Consider the following 25,872-nt stretch of genomic DNA (forward strand, 5'->3'; position numbering starts at 1 on the left):
GTCGATTCAATTCCAATCCTAAACAGGTTATAATGTAAAATAGACTGGATAAAATGAACATTAAGGCCACAGAACACAAATGTGAATGAAGAATGAAACAAATTTGTACTAAACACGAAAACCTTATAATAAAAGTAAAACTGTTTTTTTATAGTATATACCTATAAGCATGGCTAACATTCACATGTATAATGGATAAAAAGTCATAGGAAAAGGTATATTTAATCATTAAGAGCTGTCTAGAAATTCCTCAAGTACTCTTCTGGTATTTGAGGTATCTAATTTAAAATTTCAAAACTGGTGATTGGTTCGATTTCCTATTTTTTTTAAGCCCAAAGCATAAGGATTTTAATACCTCTTCAGGCCTTCCCAAAGCTGGAGTTCCTGTAAGAAGTATGGCCCTTTTGGCTTTCTGTACCACTGGCAGTAAAATCTTGCTGCGGGTTGCATTTCTGGACTTCATGTAGTGTGATTCATCCACTATCACCATGTTGAAGTTCTGCTTATTCAGTGCATCTATCAAAGTCTCTGCATCTGTCGTTAAAAGACCATAACCCAGAATCGTCACTTTGCTGGTCGATATTCCCCTAGAAAAGAAAATCCATGTACTTGAAACATATTTCAAGAATAATTTATCATAAGCAATATAACTCTGTGGGAAGAAATGCAGAGAAGAAGAAGAAAAAAGGAAAAATAAGAGGAGATGGTACCACCGCTGGAACCCAATTTCTCTTAAAATTTTATAGTCTTCAAACATAATAAATCAGAATCCAAAATGTAAAATTTGGTTAATCAAATTCAAATTTTTGGTTAAATGGTCTCTGGAAGATTTTGGTACCCATCAAGCCATATTTTAGTAGGCTAAGAACGTGACTTTCTGATAATATTTGCTTCCATTCACCGAGAATCATGCATAAAGAAGATACACAAATATTAGTTGACTATTCAATGAAGACTTCCCCATAAACAGGATAGCAGTGCTTTTTAAGCCAGGTGCTACTGGGATTTTGAGCAGAACAACACTTAGTATTGCAGGGCTGTCCAGTACCCTGCAGGGCATTTCACACTCCAGGACCCTCCCATTAAAGGCCAGCATTGGTGAGGGCAGGGAATGTATCTTATTCATTGTTGTATGTACAGTGCTATGCTCTCAATGAGTTTGTACAATTAAATAATTAGACAAATAGATGCATTAACAATAAAACATGTCACTTTGCATTTTCTGTATCACCAGTGAAAATACCGGACAGAGCCAGTCTTCTGCAATTCTCTACCCCCCAACAGAAAAGGCAGAGCTCCTAAACAGGTAGTACTAACATGACAATTACATTGTTTTCCTTAATGACAACTGCGTTTTAAGCCCTGGATAAATCTACTTAATACAGAGACTTATTTAGTATATAGGAACAATTGGATTTTTTTCCTTAAGGATTAAAAAGTTATTCTTACCCAACATCAGTTTTATTCTGAATAACATTGATTTCTTCTGGACCTAGCTCTGGGATCCATTTCTCTATTTCTTCTGTCCAAGGGTATCTCAGAGATGAAGGGACCACTATTAAAAGAGGCCATTCCTCCTTATAGAAGTAAGCAATGGCGATTGCCTGGATTGTCTTTCCTAGGCCCATCTAAATTAAAAATAAATAAATGGATAAGTAGATAAACAAAAAGCCTAAAATATATTGAAAGAAAATATTTACCTAATATTTCATTTAAGAGTACCATTGCTGACATAATTTTCCAACGTAGAATCAATTGGATTACACAGTTAATAAAAATCTCAAGATCATGGTGACCTTTAAAATTCATTAGGCAAATTATTATTTTCAAACCATTTGTGATTGGACTGAAGAGATCAAATGACCACTAATTTTAAATATTAGTGATACTGGTTTCATATAACTTAATTGCATAAAGATGTATGTGACCATTTATAATTTCTCCTTTTAGAGAGCACAAGAGTAAATGCCTTATCGTTATACTACAAAATCATGTTATTTCAAAGCTAGAGTAAACCCTAAGTCAGGCATATTTTACAAAAGAAGTAAACAGAATGGTGAAATCACTTGTTCAACTTATACTTCAATGGATGCACAATGAGTATGAGGCTCCAGGTTGCTGGGCCTTCCCACTTGACTGTCTTCACACTTACTCATGTATCATACTGCCCCATCCCTAAGCTGTACCTATTTAAAAATTAGTTACTAAATGAATGTTTATAGAGGTTTTGTTCACAATAGCCAGAAACTGGAGATGACCCAAATGTACTTCAACTGGTACATGGATATAAACTGTAACATATCCATACAATAGAATACTATTCAGCAATAAAATTCGGAACAGACTATTACTATACACAATAATGTGAATGAATCTCAAATGCATTTTGCTATGTGAAAGAAGTCAGACTCAAAAGCTGCATATTATATGACTCCATTTTATGTCGTTCTGGAAAAGGCAAAACGATATGGACGGAAAGCAGATCAGGCGCAGGATGAGGGGAGGGCAGCAGCATGAGGGAATTTACGGGGGGGTGGGTGACAGAGCTGTTCTATTATCTTGATTGTGGTGGCAGTTACATGACTATATGCATTTGTCAGACCGCATAGAATTATACACTAAAAAATGGTGAATTTCTAAAAGGCTGAACTATACCTCAATAATCCTGATTTTTAAAGGAAAAGTAGTTAACAATTGTGAACCATGTGAAAGAGAAAGACTGAAAGACACAGGCCCTGCTTACCAGACTATTCAAAGAGAAAAAAGATATAGAAACCTAAAACAATTAATTTAAAATTAGTTTTATATGCTGAGTGAAATGAGAAAAAGGAAATTCTAGACTTTTAGCAAAGTCTCTATTAAGAAAACCTTGTTTGGTGTATATATTTTTCTTTTTACTACTGCTGTTAACAACAAAAGTAATCTTAGAATAATTCAAGCAAAGTTACACATATAAAACTCAAACTCAAAGAGAAAAGAGAAAACTAGTGTGAATTGCTTAGAAAAGATTCTTTTGTTTGGAATAAAGACTGACAAAGGGAAACAAGATACATAGTATGTAGGCAGTGATTTTTTTCTCATGAAGTAACTATTCAGATATTGTTTGAATGAATGGAAGAATGACTACATAAAGAGCAAGTGGTTTAAATTTTCTGGGACAGGCAAGAGCCAGGCACAGAAAAAGTGTCTGAAGTTTTAAAAAGGGGGAGGGAGTAACTGAAAAGCTTTTCATCCAAGAGCAGTAATATTAGTTACCATTCCAATGCTTTGTGTGTTTTTTTTTTCTTTTTCTTTATTCTAAGTGTTTGTTTCCAGGACCCATCAGCTCCAAGTCAAGTAGTTGCTTCAATCTGGTTGTGGAGGGTGCAGCTCACTGGCCCATGTGGGAATTGAACCGGCAACCCTGGTGTTACAAGCATCGCGCTCTAACCAACTGAGCTAACCTGCCACCCCACCATTCCCGTATTTTGAGGCAGTACAGAGACAAAGCTAAGTCTAAAAGCTTTCATTTTCAAACAAAACCCAGTTGAAGACAAGACTTGTTTTCTACCTAGTATTTAAGAATGAAATTGAAGTTCAGTTAAGCAGGGCTTGGTGACAGGTTAAGGTAACTTAGGAATGAGCACACACAGAGCTTACATTACATACTTTATTATAAAATTAAATCGTTTAACACCTTAATATTCTATATGTCTTTCCAAGGAGTAGCAGATAACTCAACCTTTAGGTCCACATAGCCAGATTTAAGACTTCCTTGATGGTAGTAGACATAGCCTGAAGAGAAAATAACATTTAAAAATAATTTGTGAAACCAAACCAAAGTGCAATTATGTACCAACATATGGTACAAAGACTGGTATGTTTCCCCGTTTTCAAAGCCTTCCAATCCTAATAGCTGAGATCACTGAAACTTATTAGATTCTGGGACTGACTGAGTTCCAAGTCAGCAGACATTTAACAATCACAGATCTTTACTTGGCGGGGGTCATTGGTGTTGCTGCTTCTCCCCCAACAACTCTAACCCCAAGGACAGTTGCAGGAACTGAGCCATGGCCTTATTTTGTGTGTGTGGAGCACACCAACTCTGTGCCAGAGTTGTGGGTCCGTGGTTGATTCCTGTCATGTTTTAATAACCCATTTTCTTAATTTCAATATTTTCTGGAAATAGGCATCTATATTGCTTCCCTAATTTTTCCGGGACGTAGGATTCTTTCTCTGGGACTCAGATTCTATCACTGGGTCCTTACCTTCTGCTTGTTGCCAAATTTACTTGGTGCCAATCAGCTGCCTTTCACATAGTGTGCATTTCACATAGTGTGACTAACAGTGTTCTACGTTGGCCGGCCTGGCACCTACTGATGAACCACTTATCAAAAGTCCTAATACTGTCTGTGACGGAGATTAGGGATGTAGGTTTTCAATAGTGATATATAGAAATGGGATTTGAAACAACAGGTGGAAAAAAGCCAGCTGAAAAAAGAGAAGCTTTGGATTGAGGATGGGGGAGAGGGAACTAGCCTATGTCCAGGTAAGAATAAGAATAAACCTGGTGTTCTGGGAAGCTAATCTGATTAGAAGTTTGGATATTTTTATCCTCCAGTTCCCTAATTCTGTCTTGTTGTATCTAATTTGCTATTATTTTAAACTCATTGAATGAGTTATTAATTCCAGATGTTATTTTTCAGTTCTATAATGTTCATTAGCATCCGTTTTAAACTAGTTTTAGATTCTTTTTAATAGATTAAATTCTCTATTGAAATTTTTCATCTCTTTTGTTCACCTTTTCCTTGATTTTTTTGAATAAAATAATAGATGTGTTAAAGTCCCTCTCTGATCAAACATCAATATCACCTATGGGCTCTTTCTATGATCTACTTTTTCTTCTGTATTCAGTCTTTTGTTCAGGATGTTTTGTCAGCATCCCTTATATTTTCTGATTGGATTCCAGACATCATGGATAAAAAAATTATAGACTCTTTGGATGATGTTATCTTCCTCCCGGTGGGAATTAGGTTAAGTGTCTTTTGGCAGGCAGATTGAGTACCAGCAAATACCTCATTCCTTTTAAGACTTGGTTTTAGGCTTTTTTAGAGTTTATTTCAGTTTTGCCCTTATTCCTAGGGTATGGTTTTTAATATTAGGGGGTGGCCCTTCTGGGGTCACCATAAGCCCAGGCAGGAAGATTTACCAAGACTTTTCTACCTAAACAAGGCTCAACTCCATCTCTGTCTCCTGAGCACCGGAATACTGCCGACATCTCTGCCTAAACTGCACATGTTCCAAGAAGCCCAGCAGAAACTTGGAGTTGGGAGGATAAAATATATACTTAGATTGCAGGATTTTGCCAAGAATTTTAAATAGCATTACATTCAATTATAAAAGTAATAACACACTTCAAGTAATTTAGGTATACAGAAATAACTACACTTAAGAGGTGGTTCAAAGCTTGTGGCTCTAACTACAACAGAATTTGTTCAAGTGGAGTCATCAGTATTTTATCACAATTAAGGCGAAATCACCTATTGAGAACCAAAGTCTTGACTCCATAATAGTACAACTGTCAGGGTACTACATTAGAAGAACTAAATAGAATAAATTAATGTCAAGGGTAGGTTTTTATCAATGTTTTCAAAATAATAAACCACTGTTTTATTTGGGAGAATAATTTTACGTTTTCTTAATATCTTATTCCACAAAATTATGAAGAGCAAGTCAATAACAATGATCCCAATTGACACATAGAATTTCAGTTTCAATTTTTTATATCATAACTGCTTTTATACAGCAACTGCATACAGAAGATGTCTGCTGATTGAGACTATTTTGAAACTAGAAAATTTTTCCAGTTTTAAAGTGATTAGCAGCTTGTACCTTTTAAGGGCAGAGATGTGGGTTTGTCTTTAGAATAAGTGGCTCACTTGTTCCAGAAGAGACTCCTTTGACGGACTCTTTTGGCTAGGCAGATTTAAAATCTTAATGAAGAACAAAGGTAAGTAAAGAAACCTACATGGGGAAATGTCAGACTGAAATCCTATGTTCTACTATTTATTCTATTTATTATTGTTAAGGAGGTATATGTGTTAGCAGAACTATTTCCTTGTTCTTATAGATTAATTTATAATTTTCTTTCCTATATGGAAGTTGAGATAGTATGTCTGAAAATTATTGTTTGTTCTTAGACGTGTGCGTGCGTGTGTGTGTGTGTGTTTATTCACATGTTCTTGTCTCCTAGGAGACAAAGAGCAGGGGACAGAGCATAGGGATGAGGACATCCCACGCGGAACTTCTCCTTACTTAAGACCAAAGAGGGTACTGGGTGCTGTCACACTTCCCGGATTGCTGGCTCTTCTTCATAGGTGAGAGCAAGCTTTTCCCGGGAGGAAAAACAGTGGGATCAGGCAAGGCTAGAAAGGAGGACGGCCTCAGAGGGCAGCAAGATGGCATGAAAATTTCTCTTTCTAAAGACAAGATCTGAGTTTAGGATGGTAGAAGAATGCAAGCAGACTCGTGCGCCAAGCACAGCTTGCTGCTGGCCAGGTGCAGGAGAGCAAAAAGTAAGGCCGTGGGGAGGTCTGCAGTGACAGAGGTTGGGTCTGAGCATGTGACTTGAAGAACAGACATTTCTAGTGTTAGCAGTTACATGTTACATTTTTAATACTGTAGCTTTATTCTTCCCAAGTCTTTAGGAAAGTTTGGTTAAAAAAATCACATCTTTACAAAGGGGATAAAATGTTATCAACAGAAAATTGGAGTAAAGGTTATATGGATGTCCTTGGTACTGTTCATATTCTTGCAGCTCTTTTATAAGGATGAAATAACTTCCAGATAAAAGGCTGGAAAGACAAAGTTACAGGTCTACAACCTTGAGTCAGTTGTGCTGGGAGGAAAGACAAGTGAGCTGTCCTATTTTGGAAGGAGTGGCCCAGAGGACACCATTCCAGACAGTGCTGAAAAAATAACAACTTACAAATTTTTTAAAAATTACTTTAAAAAGTCAGTGTAACACTGATAGTAAAACACGAAAGGCATCAAAAAGATAATCAAAGCTCAATCTCACATTTGAGCATGGGTATAAACATTTTAAGTAGACTACCAGAATACAGAACTCAGTAGACCATTAAAAGAATAATATGATCAAGAGGCATTCAAGTCCAGGAATAACAAGACTGTTCAATCTAAGAAAGTCTGTTACTACAATTCACAGGGTTAATAGATCAAAGGGGAAAACTGTCATATGATAATCTTTAGATGCCAAGAAGGCAACTAAAAATATGCAGTTTTTATTCTTAATAAAAGCCCTTTATTATTAACTATTACTAAAAGGATAATCTGTTCACATGAAAAAAGTATGTATCTCAGCCAAAAAAGGCTATATCATGCTTAATGGAGAAAAATACATTGCCATTGATATTAGAAACTGGAGAAAGAAATGATAGATATAAATATTAGAACAGACAGGCAACAAGTGTATTACTTGCAGATAATGTGAAACCAAAAGAATCAATAGAAAAATGATTACCATTATTAGTAGCAGTTCCTAAGCGTTAACTAAAGAATTTAGGTAAGTAACTAGTTCCCAATTAAGATGAAAAAAGTTTGATACTTTGGAAGAAATAATCAAAATAGAGCAATGAAACAGAACAGAGTACAGAAACATGCCAAATACATATGGGAATCGAGTATATGATAAAGGTGGCATTTTAAGCCAATGAAAACATGGTTCATTCAACTAATGCTGTTAGGAAAACTGGCTAGTGAAGGAAACCAGAATATGTTACCCCAAAATATGCCTCTTTGCCATAAAAATTATTTTGAGCTAAAGGCAATTAAGAAGCCATAAATGCAGAAAAACCTCCCTCTTTTCTGCCTAAAGGCAGGAAATAAATTCTCCTTTTACTGGAGACAGACTCTTATCAGTCCAGGGAGGCACCAGAGGAATCTGCAAATAAACCTTGTTAAACTAATGCTTATCTTCCTAGTTACTTCTTCCACCATTTACTACTCTTATTAATTTCTGGGGAATTTTGTTTCTTAGTTGATCTTCAATTACAATTCCAAGGAAGTATAATCACAGTGCTTCCTACTTTGCTATATGGTACATAGAATAACTTTCACAAAAACAGAATTTGGCTTTAACCTCACAATCTAGTTAGATGAGCTAATAATTTAATAGAAAAAACTAATTTCAAAAGTTCAATAAAACCTCTTAAAGGGAATCTTATTTGTACATTGTTTTGATTACCTGTTATTTCAGGTAATCAATTAAAGTGCTATATTTATGCTGCTATGATCAAAACATAACTGTTTAACAAATGGAAGAATAAATAAATTACATCACTAAAATTTCTAGTAATGAACACAGAGAAATCAAATATAATGTATTTTTAAAGGAAAGAAAAACACAAAATTATCCATGTTATATGAAAATACGAAATTATCCATGTTATATAACACTGTAAATATGCTGATCACAAATGCAAACAAAGGAGTCTTTCAGAAGTATACGGAAACAAGGACTAACACACAAAGAACAGACAATGAACATTTGCACTTGGAAAACTAATTACTGCCATTAATGATTATAGATCAATTCAGCTAGAGATTTTATAAAGGATAAGATGAGCAAATCTCTTGCTTAGCATTGTAAATAATTACAGTGTGGTGCTTTATATCCTTTTTTTGTGTAGCAACACTATAACTTGAAGACAATGTCAGAAATTAAGAATAAAGAATCTCACGTCAAAATCCAGATCAGTATAATAAAATATTTTCTTCAGTTAAATAATGACACATAAAAAATTATGGTGAAAGTGAAGTAAATAAATAAGGCTACCACTTACTTGTGATAAGAAGAAAATTACTTCTGCTTCCAAAATAAGGGATCAAATACAAATTAATCAAAAGCAAATCAATCAATAGGTTCATAGACAAAATGTTTGCAAGGTATTAGAATGCTTTCAGTTGAACAAGTATTTGTATTAATCTGTCAATTCATGTGTTGATACATAGCAATCGCTTAAGAACCAACCATTAGAAAGAACCTGAAATCTCAATCCAGTAATTTTTGAAAATGTTAATTAAGAAATGTCAGAGATTCACTACTCAGATTCAGAACTGAGACCCTTTTAAGATGGTTCCAATGTATATGAAAAAGAAAGTAAAAAGGAACCCTCATAAGTCTTTAAAAAGAAAAATAAGAATTAACTTCCTTAAATGGTTACATAAAATGAAAAGGAAACAAGCAAGAAGAAACAAAATGCTGATCACATCTTCTACCAGTTGCCAAAATGCCACTGTTGACTAAAAATGGAGCCCTAATAAGTTGGGTAGATAGCTTCCAAAAGGGAAAAAGGGAAGGATGGCTACCAAACCTACGATTAGGCTAGAGTATTATTGCTGAAACTGAAGCAAGAATATGAATCAAATAAGGCTGTAAACTCAATTTGTCATTCTAAAAAAAAGATATGGAATGCTAACCCAAAATTAAAATTGCTGTTAAAATTCGCTTATGTTAAAGAAAACCACAGGCCCGAAATGGCATCACGCGTGCTAAAAGCCCTTGATGCTAAACCTAGATTTAATACCTGATGTGACTGCAGTTTTAACCTCTCTCAGAAACATAATCTTAATCAACCAAGCTGGAACTTTCTGGCCAAACACAAGTAATCTGTCACAATGGATCCTCTCCATCCCCCATGGAAAGAAGAGGCGATCTACAAGATAAAAACCCTTTCTGGTCTTTTCCCCCAAAGAAAAGAGGTCCAGGCCTAAAACTGATCCTTTCTTTGCTCTTGTTAATATATCCCTTACCCTACGCTTCTTCCTATAAAAACCTTCCATTTTTACAACCCTTGGAACATCTTTCTAGTTGCTAAATGGGATGCTGCCATATTCATGAATTGCTTAATAAAGCCAATTAGATCCTCATATTTACTTGGTTGGAATTTGTTTTTTAACAGGTATAAAGAAAAAACCAGGACTACTAAAGAATAAGGAGAAAACCATCGATATTTTAGAAGTACTTATTACTAACAAATTAATTCTTAGTATGTTTAGAGAACATTTAAAGAGATGACTTATTTTGTCTAAAAAACAACCACCCTAAATCAAGGTAGATTTTTCTGGCCCCAAACTATATAGTTTTCTTCTCTAGAATGGAAGTTGTATAGGCTGTTTCTACATTAGACATAGTTATAGATAATTTCTCCTACAATACAATGAACCCCAGGGAAGCATTATAGCAAGGTGAAATGTATTTGGTTTCTGACATTTTTATTGAATAGGGATGCACCTTGCTTTCCCTATAGAACTAAATATGTTAGTGGATAATTTCTTTGTTATTTCTCTTCCTTTGTCTTCTATTAGAACTAGTAATGGCTCCAAATTTCTTAAATGAATCTATGTACAAAAAAAGCTCAGAAATGCATAGCCCATCAATTATTACTTAAGGAATTCAATTTTAATCCATAAAAAGAAATGAGATATGTCAAAATTATGACAATAGCATCATATGCTAGTCACATTCCTCATTTATTAAATATTACCCATGTCAAATTAAAAAATGACTCTGGTTTTGTGGAACTAGTTGACTAGAGAAAATGTAATATATCTCAACTTCAGAAAATTTGATGAAAATGTTATCTAATCAAATCTTCCTAAGAAATAAATTCAAATTGGGTTTAGAATCAAAACAAATGTTACATGAAAAGTATTAATGATTATAACAATAAAATATAAGTAAAAGTTAATTTATATGAGAAAGATGCATATGTTAAGATCAAACCTGGTCTTGATTTCATTTTACTGAAATATTAGTGACATTAAAAGTAGAGAAAATAGTTCGTTAAATTCATAGTTTACACTATGTAGTAAACCAGCAAGTTAAAAAACAACAAAAATATTATGAAAATGTTAGAATAAAAAAGTAATAAATGTTAGAAATTAATGTTAGAATTTAAAAAGATGACCAACTCTATTGATGAATTAATCATATATTATGAAATAACCTAAAGATGGATTTTAAATAAAAATGTGAAAAGTGACAAGAATATTCAGCTAATAGTATTTGTTTATCCTCTTTATTATTATTTATCATTAATGGTCTCAGTACTAATATTAATAAAAACAGATAAAGAGTCATTTCATTTTATGTAGAAACTCACTTAGGACAGGGAAGAAAAAACTAAGTATAAGAAGCATACACATAATTTTAAAATGCCAGGGAGATTTAAGGAAAGGGTCTAACTTGTCTCAATAGTTGATGATCTTAAGTAACTGAAAAGAGGTTAAATTACGTGTAGTGTACAATGTTTAAATCAGCAGGAATATACAGAGACCACTTGAAAGAAAATCTTCCCTTCAAAATTGTTATGGTAAAAAAATTTGGATGCTTGGCTCTCCTAAAAACTTTAACCCCCTAGAAATATCTCATTTCCTATAGACTAAATATTTCCTATAGACATAAAATTTCAAATAGGGAAATATCATCATTGTTAAAAAAATAATTTCTAAATTAACTTTAGAGCTTGAGAGGAGAATAAATAGATTAGAACCTGCAGAAAACACCAAAGATTGAATCATTCTACTGACAATTTTTAAATCACTTATGAGTAAAGTTAAATAAAGATTAAGAAAGATACACACTTCACATCACTGTAATACACAAAAAGAGGACACTAACAATCTAGAAAAGCAGTTCTTAAACTTTTAAAAAGCAGTGTAAGCCTTTTTCAAAGAAAACATTACAAAGAAATTCAACATTTGCAAAACCAAAAAAGTCAGACAGCTATGGCTGAAGTAAATTAAGGACCTCACAGCCCCATGCCCTCAGTTCTGTGAAATACAGCTCACAAACCATGGAAAGTTACCCAGTCAATAAACTCAATTCCCTTTTTTTCAGTGCTGGTTTTCTTCTTACTTCTGAAGGCCCATCTCAAATTTACCTCCTCCACAGTGTCTTCTGACTTAAGCTGGGATTAATGTTCCTTCTACAAAAGTACCACAGAATTTATATTGTAAACTTCATTTCTCGTATCCTACCTTTTACACAGACCACACAGAGACATACACTCCCCCCCACCCATCCTTCATTTCCTGATTGAAAGCTTCTCAGAGGCTTTTTAAATCTATTACCTAAGAACTTAGCAAATAGAAGACCCTCAATGATATTGTTTCTTAATCTATATTCCTAAGAATTTAGCAAATAGAAGACCCTCAATAATATTAATTTGTTGAATATAGGAATGAAAGATAGGTTAATCAATGGCTAAAGAAAAAAATGGCTTTAAAACATTCTAATGTAAAGAAATAAGACCTGAACTAGTAAAAATCCCTAGCCACTCTCTATGAAAACTCTGGAGCCTTTATGTATATGCAGAATTGTTGTCCAATTCCCAGCGCAGCTGTGGCCTCTTTGGGATTTTTTTTAAAGTTCTGTGGAAATTTAAGGCCATAACTGAAAAAGGAAAAGCAGATTATGGGGTGATACTTAATTTTAACCACCCCTCCCAATTTTAAATAATTTCTATTCATTAAGAACAATCCGTTTAATAAAAACTGGTGAGGCAGGAATGTTTGCAGCATTCTCCTTACAATGTACTTGGAACTGTTAACGTATAATAACAGTGATTTAGGGTAAGATAATGGCATTGGGGCTTTGTGCCTTTCAAACGCTTATGTGAATAGTAAACGTTATATTCCAGGAAGATGCTTTGTGTCTGACTCTATCTGGGCAGGGTTTAAATCACCATTGCTGTCACCTCTGTTTTTCATTTTGAATTTTGTCCAAGACTATTGAGAGAACATTGTAATAGCCCAGCTGCGCAAAACAGCAGGAGCCCTAAATAAAATTACATCAGCCTCCAAAGAAATCAGGGTAAACTTCTTTAAAATTGAAAATGTAATCAGTTGCATTTGTCCGTTGCTACTGTTCAAGATAAAAAAAAAATTCAGACTGAAGAATGACTTGCAGGACAGCAAGAATACTCTATGCTACACATTTTAATAATGCTGTTTTTTTGTTTTTTTAAAGACCTCCAAGCCCCAAAACTCACTTAACAGAAACTCTTCTTCATTACCTTCTTGCCTAGGATAACTGGAGGTGGGTTATACTGGGTTTGGATCTGATTTAAAGTACTCATCTCTAGTACACAAGATTTCCTTCTTGTTCAGATGAAGAGACCTGTCTTGATGAGCTCAAATGTTCTCAAGTAGTCAACAACAACAAAATTAATAAGACAACATAAGTTCTCTTTCCCTTTCTTATTCATTCATTTGGAAGGCATCAACTGGAAATTTACTATTCCCCAGACACTGCTAGATAGACATGGCTTCAGTCCTAGGAGTTCCGTTTTACGGGAGAGAACCAGATGAGTAGAACATAATTCAAATGATAGTAGAATTTGGAGCACAGAGGAACCAAGAAGCACCAAGGATGGTGACACAAGGAAGTGATATTTGAAGAGGATTTTGAATGATGATTTTGTTAGATGGACATGGGGAAAGTACTGAAGACAGAAGGAAAGGAATGAATCAGAAAAAGAACACCCTATTTAGAGATATAGAAGCACACAACCTACGGTGTTTGGGAATAGGAGAAAAGGAAAGGAAAAGCTGAGATGTATTTATCCTCTTCCTTACATAAGCAATCTCATGACAAAAGTATTATTACTCCCTACTTTACACAAGGAAATTGAGACTCAGAAAGATTAAGTAACCTGCCCAATATGACTCTGATAATAAGTAGTAGATATTACAATAAGTAGAGAAATGGAAATGTCACTAAAATTTACACAGGAGAAGAACAGAAAAAAAAGAATGAAAGAAAGAGGTAGTGGCTAGTTTGTGAAGTGTTTTACAGGCAACAGGAAGCAATGGAGAATTTTAGGAATATAACTCTAGTGGCAGTAAACAGTGACTGTTTTCATTTGATTCAGCTTTGGCCTTCAGAAAACAAAGGGAACACACCCTAACTCATTTTATGAGGCCAGCATTACCCTTACACCAAAAACAGACGAAGATATTATGAGAAAGGAGAAGTACGAACCAATACTTCTCAGGAACACAGATGCAAAAATCCTCAAATATTAGCAAATCAAATCCAACAACGTATAAGACGAATTACAAGTATACACCATGACCAAGTAGAATTTATCCTAAGTATGCAAGACTGGTTCAACACTTGAATATAAAAAAATATAATCCACAACATCAAAAGACTAAAGAAGAAAAAAAATCATATCATATTACTTGATTCAGAAAAAGCAACTGATAAACTCCAACACCTATTCATGACAAAAGCTCTCAGAAAATTAGTAACACTGGGGAATTTCATCAATTTGGTAAAGAGCATCTAAAAAAATTCCTACAGTTAACTTACTACATAATGGTGAGAAAGTGGACTCTTTCCCCATGAAATAGGGAACAGGGCAAGGGTGTCTTGTCTCACTATTCCTATTCAAATTGTACTAGTCGACCAATAAAGAGAAGAAAAGGAAATAAACAGTGTATAGATTGTAGACATGCTATTATATATAGAAAGTCCAAAAGACTCTACCAAAAAAACTGTTAGAACTGATAAATGAATTCAGGAACATTGCAGGAATCGAAATCAATATACAAAAATCTATTGTTTCTATACACTAACAACAAACTATCAGAAAGAGAAATTAAGATCCTATTTACCCTATACACTGAAAATTATAAAACATGAATGAAAGAAATTGAAGAAGAGTCAAATGAATGGAAAGATATTCTGTACTCATGAATTGCAAGAATTAATATTGATAAAATGTCCATACTACCCAAAGAAATCTACAGATTCAATACAATCCATAACAAAATTTCAATGGCATTTCTCATAGGAATAGATAATTCCTAAAATTTGTATGGAACCACAAAAGACCCTGAAAAGCCAAAGAAATCTGGAGAAAGAAGAACACAGCTGGAGGCATAATGATCCCTGATTTCAAATGATATTATAAAGCTATAGTAATCAAAACTGTATGGTATTAGCATAAAAACAGACACACTGGGAAACCCACACATATATGGTCAATTAATTTATGATAAAGGAACCAAGAATATAAAATGGGGAAAGGACAGTCTCTTCAATAAATGGTGCTGGGAAAACTAGACAGCCACATACAAAAGAATGAAACTGGACCACTATCTCACACCATAGACACAAATAAAATCAAAATGGATTAAAGACTTGAACCTAAGACCTCAAACCATAAAACTAGAAGAAAACATAGGCAAAAAACTCCTTGATCTCCATCTTGACAATGATTTTTTTAGATGTGACACCAAAAGCAAAGGCAACAAAAGAAAAACTAAACAAGTGGGACTGCATCAAACTAAAAAGCTTCTGAGCAGCAAAGGAAACCATCAACAAAATGAAAAGACAACCTACTGAATGGGAGAAAATATTTACAAATCATATATCTGTTAGGGGGTTGATATCCAAAATATATAAACAACTCATACAACTAAATAACAACAGCAACAACAACAAAAACTAAACAATCAGATTTAAAAATGGGCCATGAATCTGAATAGCTATTTTCCAAAAAATATATAGATAGATGTCCAACAGGTACATGAAAAGATGCTCAACATCACTAATCATCAAGGAAATGGAAATCAAAATCACAATGATATATCAGCTACACCTGTTAGAATGGCTATCATCAAAAAGATAAGAAATAACAAATGTTGATAAACAGAAAAAAGAAAAAAAATCAAAGACATTCTAAATAAATGGAGAGATATTTTGTCTTCATGGATCAAAGACACATTGTTAAGGTTTCTTCCCAATTTGCTCTATAGATTTTTCCTACTTTGATCTATAAATTCAAAGCAACCCCAATTAAAATCTCAGCAAGCTATTTTGCACAGATTGATAAACTGATTTGAAAATTTATATGGAAAGGCGAAGAAGTTGGAATAGCCAACTGAAGAAGACAAAGTTGGATGACTCACACTACCCAATTTCAAGAATTACTGTCAGGCTACAGTAATCAAGACAGCATGGTATTGGCGAAAAAACAGACACAGATCAATGGAACAGAAGAGAAACCCAGAAATAGACCCCTACAAATAGTCAAACAATCTTTAACAAAGAAAGAAAGGTAATTCAGTGGAGAAAGAATAGTCTTTTCAACAAATGGTGCTGGAATGATGGGACACCCATATGTCAAAAAAAGAATCTAGACACAAATGTTATACCTTTTACAAATATTAACCCAAAAGAGATCATAGACCTAAGTGTAATGCAAAACTATACAACCCCTAGAAGATAGCATAGAAAAAAATCTGGGTGACCTCGGATTTGGCAATGAGATACAAGACCAACAGGACAATCAATGACAGAAAAATATCAGTAAGTAGGCCTTCATTAAAGTTAAAAACTTCTGCTCTGTAAAAGATACTTTTAAGAGATGAAAAGACAAGCCACAAACTGGGAGAAAATATTAGCAAAACACATAGCTGATAAAGGACTTGCACCTAAAATATAAAGAAATCTTAAAACTGAACAACAACAAAAAGAAAAAAACCCAATTAAAAAATGGGCAAAAGAATGGATCAGAGACCTCCCCAGAGAAGATACATAGATGGCCAATACGCATATGAAAGGAGGCTCGACGTCATATACTTGCATGTCACTAGAGAACTGCAAATTTGAAAAATAATGAGATACCAGTGGAATGGCTAAAATTTTGTATTATTTTTTTTTAAGTGACAATACCAACGGCGGTGAGGTTACAGGACAAGAGGAACGCTCATTCATATCTAATGAAAATGCAAAATGGCGCAGGCACCTTGGAAGACACTGTCGGTTTCTGAGAAAAGTGAACACAGTCTTAATGTATATTAGGGCTTGAACTGTATTCCCTTGCCCAGAAGATGCACTGACGTCCCATCCCCTCAGTACTTCAGGATGTGACCTTATTTGGATAGAGGCTCACTGTAGATGTAATTAGTTAAGATGATGTCGTATAGGAGTAGTGTGAGACCGTAATCCAGCCTGACTGATGTCTTCATGAGAGAAGAGACATAGACACACAGGGAGAATGACCCGTGGAGATGGAGGCAGGAACTGAAGTGAGGCAGGGATTGAAGGGATACAGCTACGAGTCCAGAAACGCCAAGGCCTGTTGGCCATCACCCGAGAACTAGAAGACAGGCATCGAACAGATTCTCCCTCAGAGTCCTCGGAAGGAACCAAACCTCCTTATGCCTTGATTTCAGACTTCTAGCCTCCAGAACTGGGAGAGAATAACTATCTGTTGTTTTAAGCCAATGAGTTAAATGGTACTTTCTTATGGCAGCTCTGGGAAAGGAATATACCATACAGTCCAGCAATTGCACTCCTAGATAACTACTCAACTGGTCATATCCACACAAAAACCTACACGTGAATGTTTACAGCAGCTTTATTCATAATCGTGAAAAACAGGAAGAAACTAGGCTGTTCCTTCCTTTTGGTGAATGGAAAGCCAACTATGGTACAAGCATAAAATGCAATATTATTCAGTGATTAAAAAGAAGCTATCAAGCCACAAAAAGACATGGATGAACTTAAATGGCTAAGTGGAAAAAGCCAGTCTGAAAAAGGTGCGCTTCCAATTATATGACATTCTGGAAAAGGCAAAATCATAGATTCATTACACTTATCTGTGGTTGTCAGGGGTTGTGGCCTGGCGGGGGGGGGGGGGGGGGTGAGGGGGAGGGGGGGTAAATGAGTGAAGCACAGGGGACTGTTTAGGGCAGTAAAACTATTCTGTGTGATACTGTAATGGTGAACTGAGACATGAATCACTTGTGAATATCCATAGAACTTTACACTACAAAGAGTAAACTTTAATGTATACAGGTATTTAAGAAATAATTAAGGAGGTAGAGGGACCTCATGATAGAATGTACAGTGGGAGGAAAGAACTTAAATGTATTATAAATGTATGAAAAGCTCACTGAATGGAGGAGAGAAATAAGGCACTGACCCCCACCATTTTGAAACTGAGTGGGGTTTGTAAGAATAAAGCAAAAGGATAAGCACTGCATTGTAGTTGACAATTTTCCTTCCCACGGGGGTACAGGCTAGTAATACCGAAACCACCAGACATGCATACTGAAACTGAACAATTGAGTAAATGGATGGCAGATGATGGGCGCCAGGATTCTCACTGTTGGAGTGGGAGGTTACAGATAAGTGAGGAGGAAGAGGGGCTAGAATGATCCATGTGGTAATTGATTAGAGTTGCAGACATCAGTTTGAACTCATGTCTAGCTTAATTACAGATACAGATGATTTTATATATATATATATAAAATATATGTATACACACATGTTAGTATACACACATTTATCTCCTTGCTCTGTCAGCTGAGAGGAGCTAAAGAAAATGACAGTCCAGTAAAAATGAGTACACCTAGCACTTAGATCCTGGTTCTAATATCATTCTTCAATAAAAGGCACAGGTTTTCTTAGAGGAATGACCGATTCTAGGACTGGCGTGGAAAACATGTAAGATGAGCCCAAAGCACCCTGTAGTGCCAAAAAGTAAGAAAATGCTGAGAAAAAAACCCCTGAAAACCAAACAAATAAACAAAAACCCCAAAACTCAAAACCCCAAACAAAATACCCCACAATGAAGGAGGCATGTCAAAGGGACACAGGAGTGAATTTAAAGTTCCCAATGGTCAAAACTGGAACAATTTGAGCAAAAAACAAAGTAGTATTGGATAATAACCTAAAATATAAAATGAATGAGTCCATACTGATATAAATATATAATAAAGTAAATGAATGAATGAATTCTAAATAATTTATGTATTTATTCCGCCTTTAAAGAAGTGGAGTGTAAATCCCCAATTCCTTCAGCCTGGGCCGCATATAGTTACTTTTTTTAAAAAAAATACAGTATGGAAAGGGAGGAGGCAAAAACAGCAACTTTACAGTGGAGAAACCTGACAAACACTACGTCAAGCCAGGTGATAAAGGTCAACATCAACAGTGATAAGTCTAGTGACAGTATGTCCCCTCGATGTGAAATGATGACAACACCACTTTACACGATGACCAAACACATTTACATGATGACAAAAACATCACACAAATTCCAATTAAGGAACATTCTATAAAATACTGAACCATTAATTCTCAAAACTGTAAAGATCTTCATAACAAGGAAAGTCTGAGAAACTGTCACAACCAAGAGAAGCCTAAATAGATAGGACTACTAACTGTAATGTGTATTCTGGATGGGATCCTGGAACAGAAAAAGGACATTAGAAAAAAAGTGAGGAAATCTAAATTAGGTATGGTCTTTAGTTAATAATACACAGATATTGGTTCTTTGAGATACATATACCATCTTAATCTTAATAATAGGGGACTGGACATGAGGTATACGAGAACTCTCTGTACCATTTTCACACAACAATTCTATAAATTCAAAACAATTTTAAAATTAAAAATTTATTTTCAAAAAAGGAACATCCCCAAATAATACAGATGGCCTTAGAAATAAGGAAAGGAAGAAAGCAGGCAAATTCTACTGATTTAAAGGAGCACAGATAATCTCACTAGCACAAAATTGTAATGCCATCACCTTCATTCTAACATTCAGCTTCATTCATTTGAGCAAGAAGAATGTCTTGCAGATTCTTCTGTCCTCAAGAAATCCTGTTTCAAAATATAGAAAGTCTGGTACCTGGAAACTTTGTATAGGATAGTAACTGATAGACAGGAGCTGGATTGCTTCTGGCCAAACATCAGCTCCTAGCATGTTCTAGCTGTACGTTCTTGGGCAATTTACTTAACCTCTCTGTGCCTCATCTTTCTCATCTGCAAAATGAGAATAATAATAATAATAATAATAATAATAATAATACCCCTATAAAACTGTTGTGAGGATGACACAAATTAATACATGTGAAACACAAGAATGGAACCTGACACATATGTACGTACGTGTATTGTTAACTATTTAATCAGTTCCTTTATTCAACAAAAATGTGCCAATAACAAAGAAGGGTTATGACTTCGAAACAGTAAGAGCTCCAAGGAGGATGTGTTAAATTCAAGTTGGTCCTGGTAAAGGAAAGCTAGGATATATAGAAGAAAACGGAATAAAGATTTCCATTTCAGCTTACTTTGTCAAACCAGGGTCAGGCTTATATAAAAAGAAAAGTAAAATTCTTCACATCTAGTTAATTTCTTATTCTTCAAACGTATAAATTAATGTTGGCAAAGTCTGTATGACAGTATCAAATTTAAGGTCTTCTGGGCAGAAATCACCTTCCAAAGGGGTATCTCAGTGTTTACAGACACGTACACATTTCTGCCTGCAGAGAAACTGACAATGTTTCTCAAACTTGACATCAGCTTGCAGAAATACTTCTCCCAGCATTGAACAGGTCCCACTGCCTCTCCCTTCCAAACTCTTCCTCCAGAGAAGCACCTTAACCAAAAGAAAAGCATCCATAATGATGACTGTAGGACGTTTGTTCCAAATATTTATCTATTAATATGTCACAAAGGTAGCCAAGCCAAGCAGCGTGGTCTTGACAAAAGTTTCCTTTTCTTTTGAAAGAGGAAGGAAAGCAATACTTTATTTGGTATACTATTCTCCCCACACCCTAAATGTTTACTAAAGTAACAGGAAAGAAATTTAAGAAAAATCTGTGTGTGTGTGTGTGTGTGTGTGCGCGCGCGTGTGTGTGTTGTGTGGTGAGGGGGGCTAAAGTACTAACAAAAAATATTACATAAAAGGAAAGTAGGAATTTTCTGAGTTTGATAATAAATACTATAGACAAGAGAAGACAGAATCTGTGAACTGACAAAATTTTGTCCATTATGACACAATATCAGGCTATCCATGTAGATCCAAGATGTTAAACCAATTTCCTTAAAGTAAAAACTAACATTACAAAATTTTATAAAAACTAAGTTTTTACAAAGAACAATAGCCTTTAAATACTTGACAAATAAGGTAGGAAGTATGTAGGTTTGTTTTTCTCCATGTATATCCTGGTTTGTGTTAATGTGAAATTATTTTTCACGTTTAAAATCTTTTTATGAATTAACATTTTCAATGATTTTCAACTGAAGAACAACAGAAGAAAGACACAGTGGTTCAAAAGGAATAATTAAAAAGCAATTAAGATAATAGTGCACCAGCTTGACCACAAACTATGGTCTGAATTCCATTATTTATGGAATACAAATTCACAGCAGTTTCTGGATATTCACTATACACTTCTTGAAACAACACTTAATTGCATAAAACCAAGAGGGGGGAAAAAGAAGTAATTAAAACAGTTTAAGCTAGGTTTGCAAAGTTAATTTTACTAAAAGTTGCAGCTTTGTTGGTTACCTGACGTATAGTTTTATAATTGAAATAAATAATGGTCACACAATTAAACAGAATTTAAATCACCATTCCAATTTAAAGTTAATGATTACTTTATAACAGAGGGTGCCAAAAACGTATACATATTTTAAGAAAGGGAAAAAAAACTATTAAAATTATCATACTCAATATACACCAATAACAAAAGATGAATACAAGTCATATTTGACTTCTGCAACTACAAGAGGTGCTCAAAGCGGTTACCATCATCGTCCAGACACTTTTGATGATGGCGAACTACTGCTTGAGCAATGTTGAGCCAAGTGTCCACTTGTATACATTTATTTTGGGACCCCTGGTGTATAGTAGAGAGATATATAATTCCACAAAGATTGAATATATTAGAAACAGATAATAGTGGAAAAATACTAGAAGAAGGGGGAGAAATAGCAGTAAATGTTTTGTGTAACATTTTTTGTCAGTATTCTACTTTAGTCCCCATCACCAAATACACACACACACACACACACACACACACACACAAAACCAAGTAAGTCATTTGTTTTAAAGCTAGGGAAGAAAGATCACATCAGACAGCTAAATTATATAATACTCCAAGTGGGTTCAAGCAGCTAAAAAAAAGGTTCAGTGGTGGCAGGGTGGCTCAGTTGGTTGGAGTGCAAGCGCTGAACAACAGGGTTGCCAGTTCGGTTCCCACATGGGCCAGTGAGCTGCGCCTTCCATAACTAAATTGAAGACGAGCTACCATTGAGCTTCTGGAGGGGCAGCCGGATGGCTCAGTTGGTTAGAGCACGTGAGTTCTTAACAACGAGGTTGCTGGTTCAATTCCCGCATGGGATGGTGGGCTGCACTCCCTGAAACTAAAGATTGAGAACGGTGACTGGACTTGGAGCTGAACTGCACCCTCCACAATTAGACTGAAGGACAATGACTTGGAGCTGATGGGCCCTGGAGAAACACACTGCTCCCTAATATTCCCCAATAAAATTTATAAAAATAATAAATATATTAAAATAAAATAAGGAGGTTCAGTAAGAGATGTAAAATTGCTCTCTTAAGTCTTAGCTATTTGATGAGTCAAATATTCATCATAAAAACCATATTTTTTAATTTAAAAATCAAAAGGTAGTTGACCTCCAAATTATAAACTATATGTCCTTCTCTGATTTCAGTACCATTTTGTGATAAGGAGGATAGTATTAGAAAACAGAATGAAGGTCAAACCAGAGTTCACATAATTTACATATATACAAGTTCTTTCCATTTCAGCACTTTTAATTTACTAACTAACTTTCATCCACACTAGCTTGGTAAAGATTTCATAAAAATGACATTTCAACTCTACCACTACCAGAGGTCATTAGTGGTTGTGAGCTGAGATCTTAGACTTATACATCATACTGTTTACTGCTGTAGCCTGTTTTTCTGTACTCATTTGTAAAGTTGAGGGTTTTTTCTTAATTAACATTATTAACAGGATTTGCTATAATAAGCCCTGCAAAGTTGAATAGCTATAAAAGAATGAGAGTCCTTAAAATGATGGTGAAAAGAGAGAAGTAATTATGACGGACACAAAAATGGACAATTTTTTTTAAGTATTGAGGAAATATTAAATGGTTCTTTTACATTTATTAAATTTAAAAATAAGAATGGCTTTGAAAGATCACAAATCACTCAAACCGTGACAAGTGCTATGTGATTGTAAGTAACAGGAGCTGAGGAAAAGTGACGATACAGTGAAAAACTCTTGCTAGCTAAGGGTTCATCATGAACTTTCACAATCCTTAGTGTAATGTTCACTGAGGGGAAGACAGGAGTTTTTTGGAGAATAGGAGAATTAAGGTGTTGACCAAGCATTGATTTCAATCCATGAATGATTCCATAGATTTAAGGCCTATCCAAACCACTAAGACATCAAAATGAAGAACAAGGTAGCAATGATATGCCATAGCTGCTAATATGACTTTCTCCATGAATTGCATGTGGAGATTATTAAGATAGTGTTACCTTTTACAATGTATTTTCTGTGAACATAAAACTGGTCTGTTAAAAAAATATGAATACACATACATCCATACATACTGAGGTGCTAAAAAAAATATAGACACATTTCAAGAAAGGAAAAAACTGTATTAAAATTGTCATACACAATATATCCTGATAACAAAAGATGAATACCAGTCATGTGTATACATTTTTTTGGCACCCCTGGTATGTCACATACAAGTGTATATATTTTATAGATACATAAAACGGTTATGCTTAGTTTTGAGATTTTGGGTGATGAATTTACTTTCCTATTTGGCATAAACATATTCAGGGAGTAAAACACAAGCCTCTTTCAGTCATTTTGGACTCTCAAAATTATTAATTTATTAACAGCCTTTTGGAATTCATCCTGTTCCAAAATGCAAATTTCTGTTGTTTCCCAAATATCTGTGTCCTTTCTCTTCAATTACATGTTGAAGTCCTTCGCAGGCAATTACTGTTTCTAACTATAACATCTAATCTAAACAGTGCCTGTGGAATGAAGAGTTCAATTCCTTAGGTAATTATAAATCAGTATGAACCAACAAAGTCTATATCAACCTTTTGCACAGCATTCATATTCATGCTATATTCTTATTCATTTTTTTCCTAAAGAAGAGACCATAGAGATAAATCATTGGTGAGTTTATCATGTAACTAAAACTAAAAGACAGTTAACTGGCAGAATCTTGTACGGTTCTACTTCTTTTTTTAAAATTCGGTATCCATATTCTTCGTTTCTAATATATTTTTAAGTGTATATGTTTTGCTGTCATATGCTTTAAAGGCATCATGAAAACAGCAGCACATTTCCGAACCTGATATTCAAATTAGAAGTTTACTGATTTACATTACTCTAAGAATGTATGTAAAGAGTATCACAGTTTATATAACAAGAACTTCCATTTCAGTGAGAAAACATGAATCCAATATATACAAGTACATACCAGTTAAATGTATCAAATTGTTTATTAATAATAAAATACCATTTTAACATATTTTGTACTCATACAAAACAACTAACAACCTTTAGAAAAAAAATCTGAAAAGTTTAGCTTTTTAAGCAAGCAGTATATTACGACAAGTAGAAAAGTTCAGTTCATTTGGAGCTGAATTTCAAAGCACATTCATTCTTCCTAGGCCAACAATACAGAATTTTGGATCACTAATGTTAATAATATACGGTCCAAGTACACGTCTTATATGCACACGCACGTGCACACACACATACACATCCATTCTACTGTTATTCTCTCCACACCCCTCCCTGCCTTACTCTGTCTCCCTCTTTCCTTCTTTCCATATGTAGAAATATAGTCCTATCGGCAGACAGACAGTACACGGTAAATTAGTAGGCACTAAAAATTGGTGGAAATTAATAAGACAAAAAAATCATGAAAACACTTACTTCATCAGCCACCATGCACCTGAAAAAAAATTAAAATAAAACCCAATTAATGTCTTAATTATTAAAGTCAACCATTTTAAAAGTTCAGATTAAGGAGCTTGCCACAAAACAGTTTACAAATATGTTAAAGTACTAAGCCCGAGAGAGGTGTGTATAAGTGTGCATGAGAACATGGGCCAGTGCTGATTTTGTAAGACTCTCCAGCTGCCAACTGCATTTGGCTATGTGGGAGCGTCAGAGCTTCAGATGTGCTGTTCCCACTGCCTACCCATGGAGATGGCTACAATGACCCTTCAAAAATATAGCAAAATAGCAGTGATTGTGCCGACTTCCCTCCTTATCATGAAACCTTAGAACTGGTTTTCCCTAGATATTAAAAGAATGCTGGGTTAAAGTGCAAGAAATAAATGTCAACCACATATCAATATGTTCAACATATAATTATATATGCGATACTAGATATGTTAAACCTATTTTCAAGCTGAATTTTGGTTTCTGCTATTACTTTGCTAAATTTTCTCTATTTTTTTTTGTATTAGCCAGTAGAAGTCAATTCTAGCCACTGAAAATTGAGGTTGGGGGCATAAACTACGATCCTAAAAAGAAGAAAAAGCAAAGCACAAAAAGAAAAAAATAACAGGGATGGTCAGGTTAGAGATAGTGAGTATACATCACACAGGGAAAAACTAATTTCTTAATTGAAGGGATTTCCAGGCAATCTGAAAAAAATACTGAAATACAAAAAGTTGGAATCAAGTCGCTATTTCTAGTTTCCTTCCTTCTATTTTTTTTTTTTTTTACCAGTGGTCTTGACATTATATAATTTTATAAGATTTCTTTTAACATAAAACACAAATTAAGAATTTAGTAATAAATATATTATCAAGGAAAGAGTTACAAGTAAAATGGAATTTCGTTCTTAAAAAGAAAAAATATGTCAACTTACCTAGTAAGTATTTTTACGGAAAAATAAAATAGAAATATTTTAACTGAAATTTAAAACATGGAAGAGTAAAAGATTTACTACATTTTTTTTGCAAACAAGCCTTAAAAGTAAAA

General features: G+C 34.5%; 1 protein-coding gene across 4 annotated transcripts in view; it reads right to left on the minus strand.

Moving 5' to 3' along the window:
* The window catches only part of ZRANB3 (zinc finger RANBP2-type containing 3), a 186,212-nt gene that overhangs the window by 83,914 nt on the left and 76,426 nt on the right, over positions 1-25,872 (minus strand). For 3 of the 4 annotated variants that reach the window (XM_088793743.1, XM_088793744.1, XM_088793742.1), the window contains exons 3-5: positions 24,814-24,832; positions 1,450-1,628; positions 356-587 (exon numbers count right to left, since the gene is read on the minus strand). In XM_088793743.1, coding sequence (XP_088649869.1) covers positions 356-587; positions 1,450-1,628; positions 24,814-24,832 — 430 coding nt within the window. The remainder of the gene's footprint in view (positions 1-355; positions 588-1,449; positions 1,629-24,813; positions 24,833-25,872) is intronic. The other variant, XM_088793745.1, reaches the window with a different exon arrangement.

The sequence above is a fragment of the Rhinolophus sinicus genome, chromosome 17 (genome assembly GCF_057876585.1).
Source record: "Rhinolophus sinicus isolate RSI-liver-muscle chromosome 17, RSI-T2T, whole genome shotgun sequence".
Taxonomy (NCBI): domain Eukaryota; kingdom Metazoa; phylum Chordata; class Mammalia; order Chiroptera; family Rhinolophidae; genus Rhinolophus; species Rhinolophus sinicus.